The sequence below is a fragment of the Python bivittatus genome, unplaced genomic scaffold, assembly GCF_059951505.1.
Source record: "Python bivittatus isolate LINGU-HERP-01145 unplaced genomic scaffold, Pbiv_v1 ctg000700_np1212, whole genome shotgun sequence".
In the NCBI taxonomy this organism is placed as follows: Eukaryota; Metazoa; Chordata; class Lepidosauria; order Squamata; family Pythonidae; genus Python; species Python bivittatus.
This window is the reverse complement of record NW_028277098.1, coordinates 39,914,510-39,941,652: the sequence shown is the minus strand read 5'-3', so window position 1 is coordinate 39,941,652 and position 27,143 is coordinate 39,914,510. Positions and strand designations below refer to the sequence as shown.

Sequence of the window (27,143 nt, the reverse complement as noted above, 5' to 3'; positions counted from 1 at the left end):
GTCAGCCAGGGAGCAAAGCTGTGGCCAAAATACTTGTTTAAAAAAAAGAAGAAAAGAGGGGAAATACACACATTTTAACTTACATTTATGTAAAAATAAAAGTACAAGCCGACAGAAATTTAGGGGGAACTTTTCTTTTAAAACTGGAACGCATGGATTAAGTGCCTGCTTGAGAATCTAGGAAAGCTTCAGGGAAGAGCAAAACAATTCAAGCCATATGTATCGGGCACTTTGCCAATATGTCTAAGTCACCTGGCTACATATGCAGCCAAACATGCCATTCTGAGTAGCCAGCTTTAACCTTCAGGCAGCTTTTTTTTTGAAAGCTTGTAGTAAGCTCTAAAGATTTGCCCACCACATCCCATGTCTCTACTGTCAGTAGTTTGTACACGTTTATACAAACTCTGTAGGTTGGGCTGGCCAGGCTGTTCTCAGCGTCTTTTTTCTGGAGAGCAGTTCAGTCAGATTGAACTGGGGCCATAATATGAGCCTGGGAATAACAAACTGAAACCCTTACCCAAATGCCACAATTAGATGCATTGATTGACAAGCCACTGTTTCATTTGTAAAGCTGTAGAAAATCTGTGTTATATGTACCTAGATCCTACCAAAATTTTTTGTCAGTTTTGCAACAGAGTATTTTCATGTCCATTCTGCAAGGAGTGAACTTTTTAATTGTTTGAGCCATATGGATGGGTGACTTAATTCTTTCTAAGGCATGGTTGTGAGTTACACAGTACATTACTTCTGAGAACAAAAGCAGGAATTAGGATATTTCAGTTCAGCAAGTATTTGATAAAATACAACTAGGAGACATGCTGATACAAGTGGGAATAATAGATTATCACTGTGTACAAAGTTATATACAGTGATGCCACAAAATGCTTTGTAGGTCTTCTTTTCAACCCAACTTCAGTACTTTCAAATCAAATTGCTCTTTTCCATGTTTTTTTAACAGAACATATTTTATTCAGATTGATAGACTATTGAGGAAATTAATATGGGAAGTTAGGCCACAAAGAATTTCATTGGCTAAATTGAGATTATTTTCTGACAAAGGAGGCTTGAATTTAGCAAACTTCCAAAATTATCACCGGGCATTTATTTCATTATTTATATTCATGGGGAAGCAAAATTTAATTGAATATTAGTTTTTATGAGCTTTAATGGAAAGTTATTACTTATTTCCAATAAAATCTTGGCAATTACTTGGATAAACCTATGACTAAAAAGCCCTTTTATTTCCTGGTTTGGGCTGTATTGGGATATTGTTTGGATCTTGATGCTGAATTTCTGAGATATTTAACTTTGTAAATTCTACTCCAAAAATCTGTTGTGACTGCGGGACTCTGAAGGTTGTAAATGGGCCGTAAAGTTATTTTTTCAGCACTGTCATAACTTGAACACTGAACAAATGGTTAGTAAGTGAAGGCTATCTGTATAGCTGTAGCTGCAGATCAGTATTAGGCTTTAGATCTTAGTAAGTGGATTTTCAGAGTTGAATATTAGAAAAATGCTGACCAGGACTCCTAACTCTGTTTAACTTGCTTTTGAAACTTTGGGACAAATGTGTAGCTTTAGAATCCAGAAGGACATAAGATTCAGATTATTAGAAAGAAAAACAGCTTCAGGAAGGGGCAGTTAGAACACATTATGGAAATGCATGGTTATGATGCTAAATTTTGTCTGAACAAAGCTCCTTTATAAGTGACTGAGAAGGATGTCATGAAAAGCTAGATGGAATTTATCACATAGGTTGTTTCTCATATTTCAAGAATACCCTTTAAAAGCAGCTAGTATGGACCCGAATCTCATCATTTGAACACAAAATGACTAGTGCACATTGGAAGTTGTAATGCTGCATTAAAAATAATTCATTTTACTTACCCAATAAAACATGAGTGTAAAGCTGGAAAAGTTAATGGGTGCAGTACAATGGTTCTGAAATGTGTGTGCAGAAAGGAAGGAGCAGAAATGCCACTGCTGAAAAAGATTTAAGCATAAGTTATAGCAAAGCCAATGATTTGCAATGTTTTCATCCATTACAGTAATGGTATGAGTTAAGTTCAGAGTTTATTAAAAACAAAATATGGCAGATAAATTGTTCCAATACTGATGTCTCAACATAATTTTTTGTTAGAGAGGTCTTTTTAAATAAGAAACTCACCTGTTTTTTTTTTTTTAAGATTTCCTATTAAGGTTTCCTTTACTGTGTTTATGCTATGCAAAATGTGTATGACAATTTATATCCCAAACCACACATTATAGAAATGGGGGGGAGGGGGGAATACTGTTTATCTGGTGGTGAAACATGGAATTTGAAAGCTTTCCTGGGTTTTGAACACCAGCCAAGCTATTTCAGAATTAGATATCAAAACGTTATGATAGAAATGCATTCGCATTTGTTCTTAAATTAGGGAGGAACAAAACTCAGTATTATCTTTTTCAGCTTCTCTCTGATCTTTAGGTGGCAAGAAGCCTTAGTTAAGTTTTCATAAATATTGGTATATAATTATTAACCCTACCTCTCTTCCTTGTTTTCCATTAAAAATGTACTTAGAGTCAGTTAAATTTATAAAGGGGAGAGGAATAACAGCTATACCGGTGTATCTTGAGCTGAACTTGTAGGGCATTGCTGGTCATGGCAATAACCAAAGCAAGCTCCAGTTGGGTTGAATGTTACAGTTCAACTATCTTCCAGAATCAGAACTATGGGATGAACTGTATGGCTATGCATGCTTTTAAAATGATTTGGAAGAAGTACTTTGGACCTTGTACAAGCCTGAAGAAAAAAAGTTGTGACCATTGTAAAGAAACACTCACTAAAGTTAATGTAATTCTTAAAGCAGCCACAATATTTTTCAGCCTCTTGGGGAATGAGCTGGTTTAATGAATACCAGTGAGATACTGATCTTGCATGAGATACAAAGTACTTTTTCTGGATCATTTTTGAAGCTTGCACAGCCCCAGTGAACTATCCTTTTGGGTCAAGAATGTGAGTCTGCTGCTATGTATTTCCATGGCATCATTGCGTGATTTCCTCAAGGTACCTTCAGGACCACCTTGATTGATCATATATATTGATATTTTACAAGAAAAGTCAAGAATCAGGAAGTCTCACACAAGATAGGATTTTTTTCTCCACCCTCATCTCTAACTTACTGACTCCCAAACTCAGGTCTTGTCAGGATAAAGCCATCTAAAGTTTGTGCTGCAGCTAGCCAGGTTGTCTGTACAAGATAATTCATGCTGAAGGCAGATATTCTGTACTGGGACTGATAATCCAATGATTATCTACTTTAGTAAGAATCAAAACTCCTGAAAAGAATATCTCAGGAAAAATTTGCCCATACAGGTAGTACTCATTTAGAGACCACAATTGGGACCAACAACTTGGTCGTTAAGGAAAGTAGTCACCAAGTAAAAACCACAACTGTGCTTATGATCTTACTTCAGCTTTGCTTTGCTGTATGAATCAGTTGCTAAACTAGGACTACCTATAGTTCCCACCACCCTGAAATAAGGGAAGCTGAGGCTGGGGGTGTATTTATCAGTAATAGCCCCTATATTGTGGAACAGCATCCCTAAGAAACTTTATTAGTTTCAATATTGTCCATCTGAAAGCAAGTTACAAGGAAGCTGTTCTGTGGGGCTTTTTAAATTGTTGAGAGAATTTCATGGGAACTTTTATTTTGCTCAAATTAAGTTACTGTTGTTGTATTATGTTGTACTGTTATACTGTGGGTCTTTTATGATTAAGTTTTCAGTTTTGCTTGTGCACTGCTGAAAGTTCCATGGTTGCAGCAGTTTAAAAAATCTGTTCCAATAATTAATACATTTCATGAGAATTCCTCCTCCTCTTCAACAGCATAGTGACAATTTGATTTTAAATTTACCACCTTCTTGAAGACTTAGCATTGGAAAAGATACTGGTACCTGCTGACAAAGCAGAGTTTATTTTACTGTTTTGAAGTCCACCCATCTTTTTTTATATATATAAAAAATCTCCTTTGGCACTTTTCAGTCCGTAGCAGAATTCATTGGATTATCAGCCCCCGGTACAAAATATCTGCCTTCAGCATGAATTATCTTGTACAGACATCCTGGCTAGCTGCAGCACAAACTTTAAATGGGTTGTGTATCCTGAGAAGCCCTGAATTTGGGAGTCAGTAAGTTAGAGATGAGGGTGGGAGAAAGAAATCCTATCTTCTGTGAGACCTCCTGATTCTTGGCTTATCTTGTAAAAGATCAATATATATGATCGATAGTTGGTTTTGAGTTGTTCGCTACACAGTGAAGTTTTTCAAATGTAAACCATGAGTGGCTGAGTTTCAGACATTATGATGTGTCAAAGGAGGCATGATAGCAGCTACAGTCATCCCAAGTTACATTTTAGATTTCTAGTGACAGACTTAGTAAGATGAGAAGGGAAGAAATTTAACATTTCTAAGTACAAATCAATTCTGTGCTGTTGCATTAGCTAAGTCATATAATTTGTAAAAAAAGCAATTCTGTTTAAACCCTTGATCAGATTATTAATTCAAAAGTGAGGTCATTGTTTCAAAAATTATTTTTATCAATTTTTCAGTCCTATTCAACAATTAATATTTATGTATTTATTTTTATTTTGGTGGCTCCTGACTCCAGAACAAAAAGAAAGAAAAGGAAAAAAGTGGTTAAATAGAAAGATCTAATTTGCTTTATTAACACTAGAATAGTAGTGTTTGATTTAATAAATAGGAATCCCAGTTATTTAATTTCAGATAACTTTATTTTCCAAACACACAAAATGGAGACTAGCAACAAATTGGATTAATTAAAATCAGTGTTTAAGACCTGGCCAATCACTGAATACTTCAGAATTTGCTCTGTCCATAAATCTCTCACCTTTCTCTGTGAATTTTTCCATCTATCAGCTGTTTATTGTAAAAGTGCCATTTTAGTTCAAGTCTTCTTAATTTGGAAATGAAAGCCACATTAGGAAATAAACACACAAGAAACAGTGGATCTCTATTGTTATACGTATAACAACAGAATCTTGAAAGTCTGGAAGAGTTTTTATCTCCCTCTCCTACTAAAGAGAGTCAAGGCAGAGCAATCTTGAGATTCCTCCTCATCCCTTCCTGTCTTTACGAGCTAAGCTGATATTTTTAGAATAGCATACCTTCTTCAAGCCTGCCTCCATACTCCTCTGTATTAGGTGACATATAATGCACAACTTCCTTATGAGTCCCCAAGGTTGATCTAAATTGAATCAGAAGAATCCACTCAAAGGGCTGACAACCATCAAACCTAAAGCAGATTCTCACAAGCAACAAGGAACTACAAGACAATAATGCCAACATGGGAACCAAACCTTGCAACAAAGTCAAATGTCTACTTTGCCCCCACCTCTACACTAGCTGCACTATCACAGGCCCCAACAAGTACGTACACATGATAAGAAGCACTTTCAGATACTCTTCTGCCAATCTGCCAGCAATGCCTATTTGTATTCTGCATAGGATGAACAGGACAAACTTTGTGCAAAAGAATTAATGGATGCAAGCTTGACATCAGGACTCAAAACAAGAACAGAATAATAGCAGCATTTCAGCCTCCCAGGACACTCCATAGCAGACTCAAAGTGGCTGTTTTGGAAAAGCAGGACTTTAACAGCACTATCCAGCGAGAAATTCTTGAACTCGCATCAAAAGTTTTCAGGCACTGTCAGAAGGTTTCAACAAACACAGTGGGTTTTTAACTCATTACAGTTGTTAATTGATAAGGTACTTGTGATCTGTCTCATAGGTAACCTACATTTCAATAACAAACCTATCTTCCCCACCTTTCCTCTTCGCACCTCAACCCAATTTAGATCCTACATCAATCTAGCCACTGTATACATCTTATGAAGTTACTGCACCTCATAAAAGCTTATGCCTTTTAATAAAATTTATTAATTGGAAAAGGTGCCACCAGACTCCTGATTTCTAGCAATGACAGTTGCTACTGAAGAATGTTTATGGAGTGTTGTTAAGATGCTGTTGCAGGATTTCTCTTGATAAGCAATCAGAGTGAGAGAAAGAGCTAAGAGTTTGTCCTGGTCCTGAGTTTGGGGCACAAGACAGAGTAATAACCAAGACCTTACATTAAGTTAATCATTCTGTTCTTAAAAAGTATACAAGCATATCTTTTATCTATCTATGAAACATTTATTCTCTGTATTCCACAGCTTCCATAGAACCGCTTAGGTATGCGTAAATCAGTAGTGGTTTTTTCCAGCTAGATCTGAAATTTGTGTAATTTTTCAATTCTTTTTGTAAGTTTTATGTATTTTTAAGAACATCAGTGCTCAAAAAACATAAATCCACATAAATAGCTAGTACTTGACTGGGGCTAAGAAGCTTGATGCTTTTGCTTTCTGACACACACCTAGACTAGATTATACTCACTGCATTTTGCAGTAGAGGTCAAGCAGTCTTGATCATAGAATACATAGATTGAAATCAGTATATTTTAATTTAGTCATGACTAACTTAAGGCTCATTGTTTTCAGTGGTTCTGTTTAAATCATAACTCCAAATCCAATCTGGTATGAATTTAAATATACAAGTTTTCTGTATATAAATCCATGACAATTAAAATTCTTTGGTGAATTTATATAAAAGATGAATAATCAAACATTTATGCATGCAGTTAGGGTAGAATGACCTTTTGTATGGCCTTTTTAAAGTAGTATTTTTAAGGTGCACCAATGGACACTCCTTATTGAAGTCTGCTGCATGATCATGAGTATGCAATTTTTGCTGGTGCTGGATGAGACCAAATTCCAGTTAATTTAGCATTCTTGTATGAATACCAGAAGCTTGTAAATGTGTTCTACCAGTGGACAGCAAATAACCCTCTATCTAATCTTGTACTATATTATGAATTAAAGTTCCCACAAGGAATGGAAAATGCATAAAATATTTATCAATGCATTACATATCATTGAAGGTTAAGCTAAAGGAATGTACCTACTGTTATTTCTCAAATGGTAAAACCATTGCAAAGTGGAGGTAGTTTTTATGTGCAAATTTCCATGCTGTGCCAAAATTCAAAGGACATACCAACTTGATCTGAAAAATGAATGCTGTATTCTCCTTCTGGAGAGAATCTTATAGATTATCATAGCATCAAATGCTTTATCTAAATATTTGAAGCTTTGTATAGCAGCAAGCAAATACTTACATCCATAAACTTTAAAGTGTGCATACATAGAAAACTATCTTAACTTACTATACTTTCTGGTATCAATCATACTGTATTAATTGAAAGTATTTGGTCTAATCTCATAAAGAAACAGGCAAACTCCTGGCTTTCCTCTAAAGTAAGAATATATCATTCATGCCATCCATTACTGTGCTATAATTATGGTAAGTGAAGCAGAACAGAATCGATGGAGCAATTTATCAATGCATTCTGAACTTGTATAGCATAGATGATGTCATGCAATTGCAGATACTGTCCCTCAATCTATAAATGTCTAGCAAGCCAGTGTTATTCCTCTCTCTTTCACTCTGATACTTTCATACTTACAATTTTGTTTTGAATTTGTATTTAAATCTGGTGATTTGTTTTTAATATTAGAAAGAAGAAAGCTAAGATCTCAGATTCCAGATTCAGATGTACCAAGGATCAGTGGTAAACTAAAGACTTTAATGCTGAGTGGCAGAGGGCTGAAAAGGGAGATGCAAAAGGGTTGTGTGTACACAGCCAAAATAAGGGCCGTAGCATGGGCAGAGTGTGATTTCTAAGAAAGCCATGTTCAGTTACATGCTGCAATTTCCCTGTTCTGTATATTTAGAAAACACTGGGTTTCAGAAGTATGTGCATATTTGTTTTGGTTTTGGTTTTTCCACTATGTTTTACTGTACATAATAAAAATTAAAGTGAGGTGCTTGTAAAAAAAACAGATCTGGATGTGTAAGACACAGTCAAATCACTGTTCATCATAAGAGAAGCAGCTGTGATTCATCATACATTTTTAACAGCGCTGAGAGCTTTGAAGATATGTATGTTTTTCTGCAGCTAGAGAGTATTGAGGGTGGAGAGATAAGAACATTTTTGAGGAACACATCTTGAAATTTCCATAGTTTCAAAGAAAGGGTGTCCTAAAACTTTGAATTCCAATGTCTACTGTTATCTTGTACTACAGTAGAGAGGAATCACATGTTACATCATAATCGCAGCTCTACTAATATCATGGATTTCTCCATTGTTTTCAATGGGAACTCTCATTTCTGCTCTTGAAATTATGGGAACCAGATGCCATGCATGTGTTACTATAGCAATTACATCTGTGATTGTGGTAGATGTTCAATTACTAGTTACTTTCTATTGTTCCCCTTCTATTCTCTTTCCATTAGAGTGAAATTGAAATAAACTTTCCAATAGTTTCACTTTATGAAAGAGGAACAAAAATGATTTAGTATGCTCCAATTCCTACAGAGAGAAAGGAAGAAAAACTGGCTAAGGAAGGGGCAACTGGGGGCAGTTTCTCTCTAATTCCCCTGCTGTGCTGAGACCAGAGAAATAATATAAAAGCCTAAACCTATGAACAGGAAGTTTATAATTAGCATTTGAACATATCTTTGTTGTGTGGAATTTTCTTGTGAGTACAGGTTCTATAGTATGAAGGGTATGGTTTGGTAATGTTGCAAGATTAAGTGTTTAGAACTTCTGTTTTAAATCCATGTCTAACCAGTCGTGTTAAAGTAGTGCTTGACTGATACAATCAGTGCATGTGTGTTTAAGAAATAAAAAGCAGTTATTTTTAAAATCTTGGAAAAAATTAGGTTCCTGTATATGACTGTAAACTCTACTTATTTTGAAGAAAGCGAAATACTGCCTGAGAAAGCAGCTTTTATATATATTTTAATTTGCTTTTTTCTCCTATCTTAGTTAAAACCCCTATTTATCTGTCTCTCCATGTGAACTTTCCTACTTTCCTTATCCAGGGGAAATAGTGATCCTGTACTTTGACTCCAGCTAGAGTTACAGAGGTCTCATTAAAGATTAACAAAAGGGAAAGTGCATTCTCTCTTTTGGAATTCTTGATCTGTCACTTTTTAATTGCATATCAATTATAGCTATATTATCTGATTTTTGGAGAATACAGCTGTGACCTCAGCTATTTGTTTATATCACCCCACTCAACCTACTCAGGGCATTTCCCAATAAAATTCCATATAATAAACCCAAACTCATTTATGAAAGCATGATCTTCTTTGATTTTAACAAAAGTCTGTTAAAGGATTAAGGCTTACAGCTTGAACTTCCCCAATAAAAGGTGTAATCTTTTAAGATAAGTTTGCCTAGTTTGGGCTCCAAAAATCCAGATGGCCCCTAAATAGCAATAGAGTTTTCAGCACATATTTGTTACAACCTAGTGGTCATCTGGATTTTTGCAGTAGAACTAGCATATCTAGTAATCCAATTCTAGGAAATCAGGAAAAGCCTTATTAATTAAAAATGTATTTGCTGGATGATTTTATAAAGAACATAATTTACCTGAGAGCACACCATACTATTTACCTTGGACTATACTTAACCAGAATTCTATTTAAACAAAATCAATTCCAAATCGATGCCAGATAAATTCTCAAAATGGTTGCCAAACTATAAGATGGCTGCCAAGATCTGACTATACAGAATAGGTCCAAAATAGTGAACAACTTTGCAAAATTTCACAGGCATTTTTTTCTATGGAAGCAAGGAAAATGCTGAACTTGGCACCAGTTTCTTGGCACTACAGTTTATAAAGTCATCCAGAGATCCAAGCTGTAAGTATGTTCTTGTTTCACAGAACTTGGCAGAGACCTCTTTAAGGAAAGGCGTGAGGAGAACTAGCTAGTATAAAATAACACTATAAGTTTCCTTTCCTTGGCTGCAGTATACTAAACATGAACTAGAAGGATCTATTATTTTCAAAGAACTCTGAAGTAAGCAGCTGTCAACAGTATCTTAAGACTATTTTCTTTTGTTATGTGCTTCTAAACAAATACAAACTTTATAGAAGCTCTAAATGTATTTAGGTACTGCTTTTGTTTACTTACATTTATAGTAAGTTGCATTCTGGCAGTGGAGCTACTTAGCAGATTGGAATAAAATCATAAGGTTGAATTAAAACACACTGCTGTTAGTGCTGATTAGAATTTTAGTGTAGTGTAAATACCGGATGTCATGTCCAACTTTTCTGTGATCTGGCAAAGATTCAACAAAAATCTGTGAGTTATAGAGAAGACAGTGTACTTGAATGCTTTTTCAGTACTCAGAGTCATGGAATTTAGCTACTTTTGCTAGTGTGCTGGTTAATTATGCAGTTATATCCTACATTAAATGCTTTCATCATAGTTGTAAAGAAGGGGAAAAAAGATAATGCAAATGTCATACCTTAAAAACATAAGAAAGTTGGACTGCATTTAAATCCTAAGCACTGTTGGTTTAAAGTTTGTCTACCTTTCAGTAGAATATCTGAAGTATAGGTTTGATTGTCTTGTTGGGAGAGGTTCCTGTGAATGCCTGTGTTCTCAGGATATAAAATGTTCTGTATGAGTTTTAACAAAAGAGTTATTTGCTTCCCCCCCCCCCTTAAATGTCTTTTTATGAAACAATGCCAGCCTTGCTTTGTTTCTCCATCCTAAACGTTTCCTTCAGAGAAATGCCTATTTTCTGTAGGCAGTGTTAATGTGATTTTGCTTAATAATCCCATTGGGAGTCTATATGCTTCACTTTTCCTTCCCTGGGTCACAAAATTCTATAGCATCTCTCTGCCAAAACAGAAACAGAATCATGACCCCAAAGTAACTGTAAAAAACAAATTAAAAAAAATACTGTATCATCACAGAAAAGACAAAGGCTACATAGATTGAGCTGCCTTAATTCTTCAGATATATATCCTATGCCAGCACTCATCTCACAATCAAACAGATGGTATGGTTTCCACTGTACACTTTGTGATGTACCTGATATGCTCTTTGTCCTCTGGCTGATCCAGCAAAGTATAAAATCTAGCTGATTTGCCTGCGTACTTTTCAGCTGCTGCTTTGTAGGCCAAAGCAGACTTCTCTGATCCAGACCCTTGCATGTTTCCAAAATGATTGCTAAATATAAATATCAGAAGAGGCACAGATTTTTCCTTCCCCCTCCATTGAAAGATCTGAATTTAAAATACAGACAACATCTATGTGGAATGGAGCCTAAGGATTGGGCACTGTCCATTAAATACAGAAACCCTAACCTTCCAACTTAGACCTCATTGAAGTACCACCCTCCTGCAGCATGCCCTAAAATAGTGGCTGCCTTCCCAACTAGCTTTTTCTCCTATCAACATCTACAAAGCAAGAAAAGTCTTTTTCCCCTCTGTAGTGGCAGCCCATTCTCTTTCTCCCTCTTTCTCCCACAGATGTTGGCTCTCCACTTTATTCTTTGACATTGTGCTTCACTACTTCATTCTTGGGCCTTTTGTTCCTCTCTTGAACTTAGTCGTCTGACTTTTTCAGTATTTTCAGTTACCTTGCTTATATTAACTGTGTTACTTCTTCTCATTTTGGCCTGCTTCACACATCTTATTAAGCCATTACATTGTTTGTTTGGTTTTGGCTTAGTATGATGTGCGAAGTCCTTGTGGCTTCAGTTTTTGGTACTTGGCCCAGGCTGACCATATATAGCAATAAGGATGACTGCATACAAATGACCATGAACATCTCTGGGCATATCCTTTACATACCATACATTCATTAATTTATTTATTTTACATAATTTATCTGTCCACTTTAACAAACTTTGGGCAGTTCACATAAAATTTAAGAGCATTTAAAATAAATATGATCAAATCGTTAAAACATTTTTGTGTGTGCCTTCAGGTCAGTGTTGACTCCTGGCAACTGCCTGGACAAGTCCTCGCAGTTTTCTTGGCAAGATTTTGAAAGTGGTTTGCTCTTGCCTGCTGAGAGAGTGACTGATCCAAGGTCACCCAGCTGGCTTTGTGCCTAAAGTGGGACTAGAACTCCTAGTCTTCCAGTTTTTAGCTTTGTGCCTTAACCATTACACCAAGGTGGCTCAGGCTTAAAAATTTTTTAAAAAGACTCTATGCCACATACCACTTAGTCTCCAAATGCTCATTGGAGGAGCCAAGTCTTGGCTGCTTTCTTAAACATTGATGGATGGATTATTCCCAGAGATACAATAGCTATGAAAAAAACATCTTGCTTCCAGGCTCCCCCCCTCCCCTCCACCCATCTTCCCAGAGAGAAGGAATCCATGCATTCCCTCCCAGGATGATCCAAAGGGGTTGGGCAGATTATGCTAGAAAGAATCAAATAGGTAACCAGGACCCTATTAATAGATTTTTATGAACGTTTCAAATACCTTTTATTTTATTGTTTATATCTCTACATGATTGTCTAGGTTATTACTAGCACCTTAAGTTGTACTTGGAAACCTGTTGGCAGCCAATGTAGCACCTTCAGTATCAGTACCATATTGATGAAGTGGTCTCACCTGCTACTATGTGGACTGCTGAATTCATGTCAAGTTCTATGAAGTTTCTGGCTAGTGTTGCAGTACATTAGTCCTTGCTTAATGACAGTAATTGGGACCAGAACTTCCATCACTGAGTGATGTAGTCATAAAATGCGATGTCACACGATTGTGCCGCTTAGCAACAGCAGTTCTGGCAATCCCTGGTTTCTGTCATTAAGCAAATCACCGCAGGTCATTATGAGGATCTTAGATGACCATCACTTCTGACTTCCTGCTATCTTCCCATTGACTTTGCTTGTGGGAAGCCGGCAGGGAAGGTCGTAAATCACAATCACATGACCACAGGACGCTGTGATGGTCGTAAACCTGGGCTGGTTGCTGAGTGCTTGGATTGTGATCATGTGACTGTGGGGATATTGCAACAGCTGCAACTTCAAGGACTGGTCATAAGTACTACTTATTCAGTGCCATCGTAAGTTAAAACAGTCCCTGAATGAGTGGTCATTAACTGAGGACTGCCTGTTATTCATTTTTAAGGTAAAGACTGTCACTAGGGCCTCTTACTGCAGAAAGGGCCACAACTGGTATATCAGCTGAACTGAGCAAAGTTCTCCTGACCATAGACTCTGGCTGTTGCTTCAGTTGGAGCCATGAATACAGGGGGATTCCCAAGTAGTGGGATGAATTATCACAGAAGATATTACATTCATATGAGATGTTTTTATTTTGTGAATCCATTTTGTTGTAAACTACATTTGGTTGTTCAGTGAGATAGCTTAAAACTGTGATAAACAAATAAGACCTGTTTTTTCAAGGGAAGTATGACCCGATCCAAACCAAACAATGGACCAACAATGCTGTCTTGCTGGATTTCAAACTCAGTTTGTTTCATGCCATCCATCGCCTCTAGATATCAGATGAAGTCATCCACTGGATCTCCTGTCCAGCCCAGGATAGAGATATATAATTGAATATAATCAGCATACATTATCTCTAGTAGATTATCCTCTCCCCCCACCCCACCCCATGTTTCATATAGATCTTAAGTAACAGAGCTCTGTGGTACTCCATATAGGAGTGGCTAAGGGCTCAGCCACTTCTTCCCCCATAACTGTTGCCTTGTCCTTCCCACTTGGAAAGAAGTGGAATTACTACAAAAGAGTTATCTCAGGTTCTAACCTTTTTAACCCTCCTAGACCACGAATATGCCATAGTTGATGGTATGAAATGTTGCTGAGAGATCTACTAGGATTAGGAAAGCTAGAGCCCCACCATCCAAGTCTCAACAAGATCATTCTTGAGAACAACCAATGTGGTTTCTATCTAGCATTTGAGTCTGATACCAACTGAAAGGAGTCTTGATGATGCTGCACTTCATCCAGAGTTCTTTGCAACTAGTCCCACTAGATTCTCCCAACACCTTTCCTTAAAAGGGAAAGTTGGGGAGTGGACAGAACACTGTTAGATCAAGGGCTGACCTCTCCAGGTGGGAATGTATCACTGTTTCCTTCAAGGCAAAGGGTACAACCCCCTCTTTCAAAGGATCCAACCATTCATCCCACTTCTAGTTGTCTGAAGAAGTCAGATCTAGCCCACAGGTGGCAGAAGGCAATTAGCAAAGAGACAGAATGAAACAGGCTCACAACCAGCATTAATAACCATATTTCAGATCAGTTAAACTCAGTCCAGTATCTAAAGCCCAAGACCATTGTGTAGTCAAATGCAGAAAGGATTCGTATATATTAAGTCTTGCACATGAATGACAAGTTGACTTGCTGGAAGTCCTTCTCCAACATAATTGTTAAAGATAGGATGTGTATATGGTCACTGAACTCAGGAAAGCATTCAGTTATTGCACTAAGCCATCAAGTAGTTTGATTTTGAATAAATGGTTTATGCAAACATAGCCATTGTAGCAGATCATCCTTTATGTTTCAATATATTGCTTCCATATCTCAGCTTTATTCAGTAAATCACAGTTAAGCAAACTATGGGTTAAGGCAGTATGTGAACCTAGTCTCAGACTCTAGTCTGCAAGAATAAACATGCCAGTTTTACTTTGATATAACTAACCAGTTTAGAAAAGTTAACACTATGTTTATTATGGGTATCTGCTTCCTTAGTTTTAAGATAGCTTGGTAGAAAGAATATTTTTTGGCATGTATGTATTTAGTACATTGTGTGTGTCTGTTTGTCACATGAATCACATACTTTCTGTAAAGTGAGTTTCAGTGCAGGGTCACCCAAACAGCTGTTATTTCTTTTAATAGCTTCTTTAACCTACGTGCCAGCAAGTCAGTTTACAAAATCTGTTTTGTTGATGACTGCTGCGATAATAATTGTGGTGTTTGTGGCTTGGCAAAAGCTGAGGGTCTCCTCCGAGGACTCTTGCCAAAACCTTTGAAGGGGTTGAGGTGGATTCCCTGCCAGAATGAGTCACTGCTCTCTATTTTATTTAGTGTCCTTTTGCCAAGGCTTTAGACACTTTCTGTTTTCATTCTTTTGTAGGCTTTCCTTCCCACATTGTGGTTTTCTTCACAGCCAAAGCTCTGGGTTTGCCAGCATAGGTGAGAGAGTGTGACGAACTCTCCCAGAGCCTCTGCCAGACTATTGTAGGCCTAGTGATTTTTAACCATGGAGCGTGCTCAAATGTGAAAGTTTAATCCAAATAATAGTACATTTTCAGTGTAAAAAGACAATTTTAAATAATACAGAACAAAGGAGTTTCTCAAATTATGTCAGTTTCAAAGGCAGCACATTATCTTCTCAGTAATAATGCAATGTTGGGTTTAGTACATTTCTTTTAAGACTATTCAGAATAAACAGACTGCATCAAATATAGACATACATGTCTTCTGAGCTAGGCTTAATGATACCACGCTATACCTTTGATTTAAATAAACTGTGAACTAACTGGTTTGCTGTCTGTGACTTCTGTTGGTGATGCTGGCATGTGTTTGAGGGGACCAGGAAATACTTTTGGAACTGAAGCTTTAAAAACAAGGAGGTTACACCCTAGAACTTCAGAATTATGAGCCAGATTGCTTGGATGTTACATTTATATATGCACAAGCATACATATGTATTTCATGATGCCACTGAAGCTATTTCTGTTTTAGTGGAGGTAGTAGCCAAGTTCACATATTGCACTAAGCCTTAAGGGCACTTCCACCCAAGCTCTTTGCCCTGCTCCAGACCTCTGTGTTCTCATGCTGTCATCTATATTTACACTGAGCTGATTTATGCTTGTTCAACTGCAGTGTATCCAAAATTGCAAAAAAATGATCTTTCTGTTTGCAGAAGCTCTACAGAGTTTGTGAGTAGATTCTGACAGGAGTTCTTGTGCTACCTGAAGTCATTCATTGTGGCTTGTAAAGCCTTACTTATGGATTAGTGTGAAGTATTAACCCAATAATTATGGCCTGTTCCTCATTAACAAAAACATGGCTTTGTATGATGTTAGCCAGTGATGGCCATCATTCATATCGGTGAAGTTGTAGTTGAAGAATATGAAACAGTTATGAAAATACCTTGGTTTAACATTCCTTTATTCCTTCTTCACAGCATACAGTAAGAATAAAAGCAAAACAAAACAATTCGTTGAAGGAGGAATTCTTCAGGATTGTGGTGAGAAAAAATAGGAATCTTTCCCACTTTATAAAATCTCCTCCTACTTGATTAGAGGTTTTTAATAAAATTTGATCATTGTGTCTTTTGTTACAATTAAAGTAATGCATAGTAATGCCCTTGGACCAATAGAAGGGAAGAACATAAATATTTGTAGTTTTACATTTTCAAAAACAGCTTCCTACCTGAACTAATGGTACTGCATCATTTAGCATTAAACGTCATGGAACTGGGTAGATTATTTAAGGCACAGTGTTTGGTAATTATGGGAATTGCAATCCAACAAATTTACTGGATGCCAGATTTCAAAGAAGCTGGAATCAGTTCTCTTTAAGAGAGAACTTGCTGCATTTTGGATTTTATCAAGTTATTTTCTGTTCAATTTTCTTCTCTTCACTGGCAGAAGAGCAGAATTTAAAAGATCTCTATTTCCTCTTTGAACTTTGAGATCTTTATAAATGATTTTATTAGTTACAATATTTATTTTAAGACTTGCAGACTTTGTACATTTGTCGGACTCTGAACTTAGTGGGTGTTGAACTTTTGACAGTAGTCTATGCAGCATGTTTTTAATGAACAAAATTGTGTAGATATTTTAAGGATTCTATGGTAGCTGTCCATTCTGGTATGTTAAAAATATATTGAGAAGCTTTATGTATGTATGTATGTATCCAATATTTAGCTTGCTCAAAATAATATAATCAGAGTAGTTTTAATTGAAGTTGGTAAGTTTGGTTTATAATTATCATTTTTATCACTGAAGGAAAAGGAGCATATATAATATTTTTTGAACGTTCGGAATCCTGAAGAATCTTGTTAAATGCCACATTTAATTGTGATTCCTTTAAGAAAGGATTTCATTTGCTGGAAGTTGTTCATTTTAAGGAGTATAAATACAGTGGAAGCTACTTTTTTTAAAAAAAACCTATTGAAAATGGAAACAGTGAAAAGAAAAAGTAAAGGCTTTTTTCATCTTCAGTGTGACAAACCATAGAATCTAAGACAGTACAACAGACTTAGTGAATGGCTGTTGGAAAGTTTCTTTCTGTTCACCAGAAGGCTGATTATCCTGATAATAGAGCCATTCAGATATATATTTTTCCAGCATAACAAGTAATAAAATAATTGTACATGAAATCTTCATAGAATTACACAATAGATAAAGGAATTAAGAAAGGAAAGTGAAAGAAAATTTCATCAAGATAGTGCATCTGATTAATTAAAAAATATTTGTAAAAGTTCTTTTGTCTTTAAATTATATCCATTAAAGTTGGCCAAAGTTTACAGGGTACAGATATTTTCTCTTCCCTGCATTCTTGAAGAAGCAGATTTTTGCATGTGAAAATCTTGTGGGCCTTTTATCTGTCCTACTTTACCAGCAATGGCTGCACCATGAGTGAAATCCAGCAAAGCTTTCAGTATTTGGGCCCTAAAGGAGAGAAGGTGTATTTATTTAGCAGGCTACAATATTATTAATGCTTACTTAGAAGTAAGCTTACTGAACTCAGTGGGCTTCCTAAGACTGAGTTCTATGAGTTTATATTCCAATTTGTTTACATTCCAAATTTTTAGAATGTTTAAGTTTAAAAGAAGCATTGCAATGTAAAATACATACAGTCCAATCTGAACACCTGTAAGTTGACTTTATCCCATTCCAGCAGACAGTTATCATCAACTCTGAGGTCCTATGATCTATTTTTGTAGCTGTAGGGATGGAAATATATTTGTTTCACTGAATTAGCAGTTGATGTGAAATAATTACATGAATTAGAACACCTCAGAAAACAAAACATTTCCTGATAGAACTGTCTTTGGGTATGTTGTGTGGTTCAGCTGCTAAACTGGACAGAATGAAACTTTAAAAGAGCCAGTTTGGTCTAGTGGTTGAGGCACCAGGCTAGAAAGCAGGAGACGGTGACTTCTACTCCTCCTGCCTTAGGCATGAAAACTGGCTGGATGACTTTGGGCCAGTCATTCTCTCTCAGCCCAACCCACCTCACAGGCTTGTTGTTGTGGGGAAAACAGGAGGAGGAAGGAGTATTAAGTATGTTCACCGCCTTGAGTTATTTATAAAAATAATAAAGGCAGGATAAGAAGTCTAAAAACAAATACTTCAAATAAACCCTGTGGATACAGTGATAAATATTAACATACATTTTAATAAGAATCTTATTAAATTCATAAGGGAAACAAAGATTATGGTTAGATATTTTCAATATAGTAAAAATGGGCTTTGAAGTATTCTAGAACAATTCAGTCACTGGTTGGTGAGTTTGGCATGGTAACCTTGCCTTGATATATGCTCTATCTAATGGAAGGCACCTTATGTCATGGAAAAGGGGATAGTTGTTTGAAATAATCTAAAGTGTCCATCTGCTAAAGTGTCATGGCAGAGCCATAAGACTTTTTTGCTCAAGGTAGGAACATTGAGTGAGTCATGGTGACACAAATTTCCCCATTCTCAAGAACAGTAGTTGATGAAATGGTGGTTGATATAGCCAAAATATTTCTTTCTTATAAAAATTTGTTTAATCCGTTTGTTATTCTGCCTAATGGACCAATAAGTATAGAGTTGACTTTGCAAGATCTTTTTCATAATCTTTCCATTTTGATAGTTAGATCTCTATATTTTGTAATTTTTCCCCTTTTTCCTGAATTCTGCTGTCCCTAGGTATTGCCACATCCACACCAAAAAATATTATTTTCTTTTCAATTATTGTTACATTTGATCTGTTGTGTTCTAGGTGGCGATCAATTTGTATGCAAAAATCCCATAAAATTTTAACAGCATTTTCAAAAACTTTTTTGATTTTGTGATTATACCACATTCATGAAACTTAGGAAGTACCATTTTTGCACAGATGCCAATGGCTCATAATGGCTACTCTGTCACAACATTGATTATAGTCAGTCAGAGCAATTTTGTTCCATCAGCTAATTACATAATTATTAATACTATTGTTATTTGCTTCAGAATAGATGGTTTTAGTAGGGCAGTCCAGTGTGAAATATACATGTTCACCGCAACATAAAGACAGCTTGTGAATTTCACAATTTTTCCCTTTACTGTAAATAGCAGAACTCTGCCCGTTTCTTGTTGCATCCACTTCCAGAGTGTCTGATATGCAGGTAGAGGAACAGAAAATGAACAAAAGAGAACACAGGAGTCTTCCTTTTATGTCCCTCTGTGCCATGATTCCTTTAGTCTCCTGTTGATGCTCAAGACCTGGATTAATGCAGACAAATGTCCCTGGAAATCTCTGAGAAATGGATTTATTTTGCACGCTGGTCCCTCTTAGGTTGCTCTGTTGAGCCCCTTTCATTCTACCTGAGCTAATAACTGAAAGTCAACAAAAAGAGTTTCCTACACCAAACTCTTACTCTGCCACAAGTGACAGAATTTATGGCTGTCAGTCACTTGCTTGGCTGGATCATCAAAGTTACCCTTTAAACATGTAATGAATTTGGCATAGTTGGTATGTTCAGGTCCATCTGGGTTGAAACTTGATTCTGATATTGAAGCCTAGCATTGCTGACTTAATACACAGTTGGGGGGTTGCAAAGGACTCCATTGTTAATCTTGATGTCAGCACACAGGATCTCTTTCTTGAGCGTTGGGAATTGGTATAGCTAGAATTTACCGTGTGGCTTCACACTAGGCACAGCAATGAATCTAGAGTCTCCATATTTAGGAATATGTTTACACCAGAAGCTTCACAGATATCCCATGGCTGGCTAAGTTGGTTTACTGCACACCTGAAAGAAGTCCTACGTATAAGTAGAAAGTTTGCCTAGCAACGTAGAATCAAGCCTTCTATATTCATCTGCTCCACATATTCTAGGATTTTTCCCTCTTCTTTTTCGAATCAACAGACTGGCTCTTCTTTTCTTGGCCTTGATAGCTGAAAACAACTGTTCATGATTTGCATTATGATCCTGCTTCAGTTGGTAGCAGTAGAGAGATGATATTCAGGACTTGAGAAAAGTAGTTGGAAGCTAAATAAAATAGTGATAAGTATATGCATTTCTGTTAGCATGTGCAAGGCTGCATGATAACTGTACCTAACTTCTATTTTCACTTTCATTTTCTCAGTTTTGTGTTTAAACAGTTGTGTGTGCGGGGGGGGGGGGTTGCACTTTTCATAGATCATTGTTTTTTACTTCAAAAGTCTCCTTTTAATACCTTATCCTTTGGTTTCATTTCCTTTTGGATAGGGAATGGTTTTAACCAAATATGTTGTGCAGAGTACGCTGGCACTGACAGAAAAGTTGTTAGGTATCAGTGTGTTTGGGTTTTCTTTCCTTTTGCAGCTTGCTGTTAATTTTTCAGATAGCAACTGATATAACTGCTGCTACTGCTACTATTATTACTACTGTATGAGCACTTCCCTGAATTACTCTATTTGGACAGTGGTAATTACTATTTTGCTGGCAAAAGAGATATAAAGTATGTTAGAGTTAAAAGACCTGTCTGTCTTGCTACTACATGCATCCCCAACATACTCAAATGGAGTTACCATGTGTATTCTCCCATTTTTGTGCCACATTAGCATGGAAATAATTGATATACTAGGTAAATGTGCCACAGACATACTAATCTGCAAGTAAATGACTGCACATAAAAATATGACAGATCACAGATGGAATGTTTGTACAGATGAAGTCCTTTACTAGCCACCTACTTTTTGATTCTTGAAAGGTTAGGGAAAATCAATTACTCTCCTGAAAATGTTAAAAATAATATGAGAGTTTTTCACTGTAACTGTGGCTTGGTTTTACAAGTATAAATGGCTTCCCTTTTTTTACTTTTGTCTTTTAAAGTCTAAAATTTAACAGGCTACTTTCTGGATTCCTAAAAATTGCTGTGGTGAAGCAGGTTCTGTACCTTTGCTGTGATGGCTAAGAAGCCTTAGATCTTCACAGCCCTGAGCGAAAGGATTCTGTAATAGGGCTGTGCTGTGCTCCAGATTAAATTCCATAGAGGTGCTTCTGAGAGCTCAGGGTGCAGATGTATGCTGCCTGCAGTTCTTGAAATCAGCCACATCTTTTTCCAGGATTATGTGGTAGCTGAAGAGGAATTTCCACATTGTTAATTCAGCTGCTACTTGCAAAGATGAGAACATGTAAACATCCAAATAATGTCCATATGAAGTGAAAGTGGTAGTTTGTTTTAACAGTATTGAGGAAAAGAATATTTTGCCATATTTTAGTCTATAAGAAAGACAGCAAGTCAGATGTCAGCAAAAGTTGGTCTTGGCCTCTTGAACATGAATATGGGTTTTGAGATTGAAAAGCACCCATTTATAGTCTTAGCTTTATATACAAGCCATTTAGTTGTAATATTAAAGATGAATTATATAACTGAATTATGGCAGCTATCAGAATACCTTCGCATTTCTGCCTGCAACTTTGGGGAATTTAAGAGTAAGGATTAAAATTATGAGATGTACATTTTGCCATTCTGTTGAGACTGCATCTGAGGGGGAGAGGGCATTTTAAACCAACAAACTCTAGTGATGAAAGCAGCATTTTTGCAGTTTTTAGCTGTGTTTTAAAAAATTAATATGGATACCAGTGTCCACAATGTAATAGCTGTTGCTATGTCCATACATATTCTTTCTTACATGTTCAAAGAGCAGGTGAGGTGTTTATGGATAGCAGAGGTGAGGTTCACCTAACACTACAAGAGCATAGGGATGGCAGAGATTTATCTGACATCCACTTTCTCTCAAATCTGTTCAGATGGCAGAAAGGTTGGGGTGGAGAATATTGGCTTCCCTGTTTATTCTGATATAAGGCATTGGGATCTAAAAAGGTACAGTATCTAAAACTGGAACTTCAAGTCTCTTCCCGAAATAAAAAATGCTAGTGGGTCACTGAAGTCCATTCAGTATTCATTGGGCACTAGGGAGTAGGAGATGAAGCATAGAAATTCCAACTTAGGAGGGTAGAGTGAAGTTTATGAGGAAAAGGAAGCACCAAAGAACAGAACAGCTTCTTTGAGTTTTGCAGGGTTCTGTGGATACTGTTGTTACAGCACAATGGATCAGGTGTCAAGCATGGAAAAATTAAGGTGGCAAATTAGGTAGGGGACTCACACACTGTGATGTCTTGAAAAAGATTATAGAACCCCCATTTTCTTCCTAGTCAGGTTGCATTCTGAGCATATGACCAAAGAAAGATGACCTGTCTTGCAGCCTATGCCTATAACATATGTCTAGTACTTTTGAACTCGCAAAAATAGAATTAGAATTGTGAAGAGAGGATCTTGAGAGGCTTTTTGCAACAATTATTTACCCTATAAATAAAGTCTTCTCTCACCTGGTACTGCCAAATGAGTGGTTAAGAGTTTGAAACTCTTACCTGTTTTCACTTTAGATTCCTCATCACCCTTGGCCAATCTGCCAGCTGTGTTGGCCTGCAGTTCCTGGAATTTGCCACAGTAGCATTTTCAGAGGGCACAAGTCAGGAAGTGAGGCTCCAGGTTGTTATTGACAATGAGGGTCACTCACTAGAGAGTTTTCCACACGTATTAAGTATGTATGGCAGTCCTGTGTGTACTTATGTTCATGTTTTACTTCATGTTTTACTTCATGTTGCTTACTTCTGAATCTGTGTTTGTGTGTGTGTAAATAAATAAAATTACTTTCTTGGGTTTTTTTTCTTGAGCTAAAGTAGTAAAGACTTGTTTAAAAATAACAGTAAGGCTTAAAAACAGATTGCAGAGTTTGCACACTGTGAATTGTAATTAAAGTATAAGGGGTGCTTATTATATCAACAACTGGCAGGAGAACCCCTGAGCAGCAGGTGACCCTAAGCATGTGATGTCCTAGCAGCCAGGATCTCTCTTTTTTTCACTGGTTTAGCAATCTGAAAAACCAAATTGAAAAAAGCCCAGAGGCTGTGTATTTTCATTGGGCCCCTGGGGAAGTGTGGAATACAGCTTCCTTCTGCTTTGCTGGGATATAGCCAAAAACTTTCTAGAAGTTCAGTTTTGACAGAGCCTTGTTGAAGAGGGGGAAAACCAACCTTCCACCCATTACCCATAGGACTGTAAATCTGACATTTCCCACAGTTTCTTTGAGCAGTGATGAGGCTGTGTCAGCAATATGGCCTGGATCTGATGCATTCTATTGTTAGCAAAGGTTCAGTCAAACTTCCAAGGCTTTTCAAATGCTTCTCTCCACTGTCCAGAAGTTCCCGTGGTAGAAAACTCCAAGAATTACAAAATACCATAACCGAATCTATAATCTGAATTCAGCATGTACAATGTTAATGCCAGATTTCTTTTAATACAAGAAAAAATAAAATGGAATGAGCTATTACCCATTTGTAACAGTATTCTTTAACTTATGAAAAAGATCCTTGCCAGAAACACTTAATAAAAATCAGTATGAATAGATCTGTTTATGAAGGTCTAAACATAGGAATATGTTGTACAAACAAGCATGCTTACAGGACTATTTCTAAGTAGATACTGCCTATCCGCTGTGTTTCACCTGAGAGGGGATGCTGAGAGTGGGGTCTTGGAGATGATCCTTCGCAGTCACTACTTCCACACTGTGGAATAGCATGCTCCCTGAGGTATGTAGGGCTCCCAACTTGCCACCTTTTCAAAAAGTGATAAAGGCCATTCAGTGATTAATACATGACATGTTTTTTGATACATTATATATCATTTAAGTATAAAACATCATAGAAAATAGGACTCATATGGTTGTTAGGATCTAGAAATACATCCCTGTGTTCAGTGGCAGTATGCTTCAGATCATATTCTGAGTTAAATATAGGATAGGTTTCACCATCTTGTGATCCTTCTACAGGTATCCAGGTGGCTACAAGTAGAGGTCCAAACATAGGTGGGCTATGGCTGATGTGGGTCTTCCGGGCTGTGTGGCCGTGTTCTGGAAGTTTTGGTTCCTAACGTTAGGAACCCAAACTTCCAGAACACGGCCACACAGCCCGGAAGACCCACATCAGCCATCGTATTCCAGCCGTGAAAGCCTTCGACAATACATAGGTGGGCTATCTTTGCCTGTTCTGTCTGTGATATTATTCTGAGATACATTTTTTATATTGATTGCAAATTAATTGTTTATTGAAATTGCAGATTTCAACTTCAGCTTACCTGATTGTAGATTTCAATTAGATATGCTTTCTGAGCTTGCTATGTTGCTTATCTGTGCATGTGGCAATCAAAGTGGGAAGCAGATATGGACAGTTACTTGGAACGTAGAAGTTTTGCATGCCGAATCAGAGTATCCCAAAGCCACATACATGGATTTGTAAGTTCTGGGCAGAGTTACTTCTGTAAAGTTTTCTTGATTTGTTATTCCAGAATCTAAAATTGTCCACACAGAGTTGAATGATTTGAGACAAGCGTAAAGATTTATTTTATGACAACAGTCTCTTTTGGCCCATAGAAATTTGTTGTTTATATGATCATTTTAAAAGCAATTTAAATTGCTATGCTTATTAAGATACAGTGTGAGGCATGATGATCAAATCCAGTGGTTTGTGATAAATATGCTCAAGAAACTATGTTAGTAATTCATTTTTAAAAAATAATTATTAATGCTTATTATTGTAAGTAGTGCTTTTTACATCACAGTACACATAATTATGTGGAGTATTGACTGATTCATAGTCTGATTCATACAAAATTTCTGATTTTGTTACTCACAGAGAGCTATAAATACATCTATAAAATACACATTCAGTCAGATTTCAAAAACAATTTGATGTTTTGGTCTGCACAACATTTGGGCAATGGAAATATATGAGAACATCTTTTAAAATACCCAAGCTATGGAAGTATTTCATTTAAAATCAGTCTATTTTCACTACAGTTTGCTAATAACATTCAGAACCATTTGCAATATCAATAAAATATAAATATATGAACATTATATTTGTAAAAAATAACATTGAATTAATTAGGGGGGTTCCTATAGCATGGGTAAACTACATTTTCAGATATATTTAAATCTGCATATAATTGGTTTATTAATTATTTCAGTAAATTGTTAGTAAAAACATATTTTAGAAAAGAACAAAGTGGTCTTAAGTGTCTTCATAGAGGTTTTCAATTGTAATTATAGATATTATTTGTCAACATTGTTTGCATGGATGCACTACCCAAAATCAGCCTAACTCATTTAACAAAAACAAGAGCTGAGCCTTTAGCACACATCTGTTTTTATGCAATTTAAAGGAATATAGTTCAGCCCAGAATCATTTGAATTATCTTTTTTTCTTTTGATTGTTAACATTTTATTTTTCATTGATTTTTAACATTTCATATGGTTATTACCCTAATTTTCCATTTAACTTCAATATTCAGTAGCATTGAATTGACAGATTTTGAATACATACAAGAGACAGAATGGAAAGTCAACAATCTAAGGACTGTTTTACTCAACATGAAAATACCAGGATTTTTGTAAGATGATACAACAGGCAGGTTGCTTTGTTTTTGATATAACAGTTCAGATAGTCGGCAGAAAGATTTTTTTGCATTATTTTTCATTTTGGAATTTGCTGAATTGATTGGTTTTGATACCAACATTATATTTTCATCCTGAAATAAAAAGAAATCACAGCTGCAAGCATCATGGCCAGTTTTTAAGCTGGTCTCTTTAAGCTATCTTTAATTTCTTTCCAGATTACAGCTGCTGAGCACTACAACATTGTAAAGCTATTTTCTTTTATATGCTTTAAATTAAAAAGAAAGTAGTATAGTTTTCTCTGCCATGCATCAATAAGCATCTGCAGCCCTCTCAGTATAGTTATTTTTAAAATTGTGAGTTTCATCAAATGTAACCTATTACTTTGAACTTTGGCATAAATTACCATTGCATATTGAATCTAAAGGATACTATTTTGAACTACATCTACACAAGCAACCCATCAGCAGACTTCTTTTTTTAAAAAATCTGCCAATATGAGAGATCAAACAAAAAGACATAAGCAAGCAGTATTATATCAATGTATGTTTTATTCTTAATTTCAGTTTTTGTTGTTGTTTAAATGGTATCTGTGATGCTATAAACTAATATATTCTGTGGATGTTTTAAATATTTGACTTTTACCTATTTATATGAACATAAGTTCAATTTCTTATCTGATTGCAGACCAAAAGCTTGGAAGGTGTATCAGCCAAGAGAAAGTAAATTTATTTAATGTTCATATAATGATTGGAATTGGCTTTGGTAATTTGAATAATTATAATTATTCAAAACATAAGCTACATGAATGAATGATGCAGTTTAACACATCCTTCTCCAGCCGGGTACCCTTCATATATATTGGACTGGCTACCTGCAAATGATAGAAATTGTATCCCAATGTATTTTAAGGCCACCAGTTTAGTTAGGTATAACAGACATTTGAGAACAGCTCAGAAATAGTGGACAATTACAATTATTAACATTTGTGGTTGTATAATACAACTTTTATACAGCTTATTCAATTTTGGAGCCTTTTAGGATGAAAATATTCTTTACTGTACATATTTAAATAAAGAATAGGGAATGTTGGGTTACTAAATAAAAATAAAAGACAGGATCTAATACCACTTAATTTTGTAAATATGAGGTAAAAGTCATATCATGGTGCTTTCTATGCTCTACACTGATTGGATAAAGATACAGTTTAAAAAGAGTTGCTAGAAAATCCAATAATTGTCATTACAATCAAATGGATCAAATACTATTTTTTTTTCAATTATCCTTTCAGTAATGTTCTACATGGATCTTACTGTATTTATCAGTGCAGATAATGGAAATAAGTTATATCTATCTTTTACAAGTTCAGTATGAAAATAGTTTATACCATATAGTACTGCATCCACATACCTCTGAATGTAAGCCCCATTGAACATAATGAGTTTTACAGAATAGACATATATAGAATTCCTTTATAAGATAGAGTATAATTTTGATGAATGTTTGGTTTTTTTAAAAAACAAAAGTGTTGTTTATGTATGTTTTTTATATTTGTATGTCCAT

At 36.0% G+C, this 27,143-nt stretch overlaps 1 protein-coding gene across 11 annotated transcripts in view; it reads left to right on the top strand.

Annotated features, from left to right (window-relative positions):
• Positions 1-27,143, top strand: part of NFIA (nuclear factor I A) — a 331,321-nt gene that overhangs the window by 150,077 nt on the left and 154,101 nt on the right. For 5 of the 11 annotated variants that reach the window (XM_088154524.1, XM_088154519.1, XM_088154518.1 and 2 more), the window contains exon 3: positions 16,072-16,134. The exons of the other annotated variants lie outside the window; for them this stretch is intronic. In XM_088154524.1, the coding sequence (XP_088010650.1) occupies positions 16,072-16,134 (63 nt within the window). The remainder of the gene's footprint in view (positions 1-16,071; positions 16,135-27,143) is intronic. 11 annotated transcript variants of the gene reach the window in all.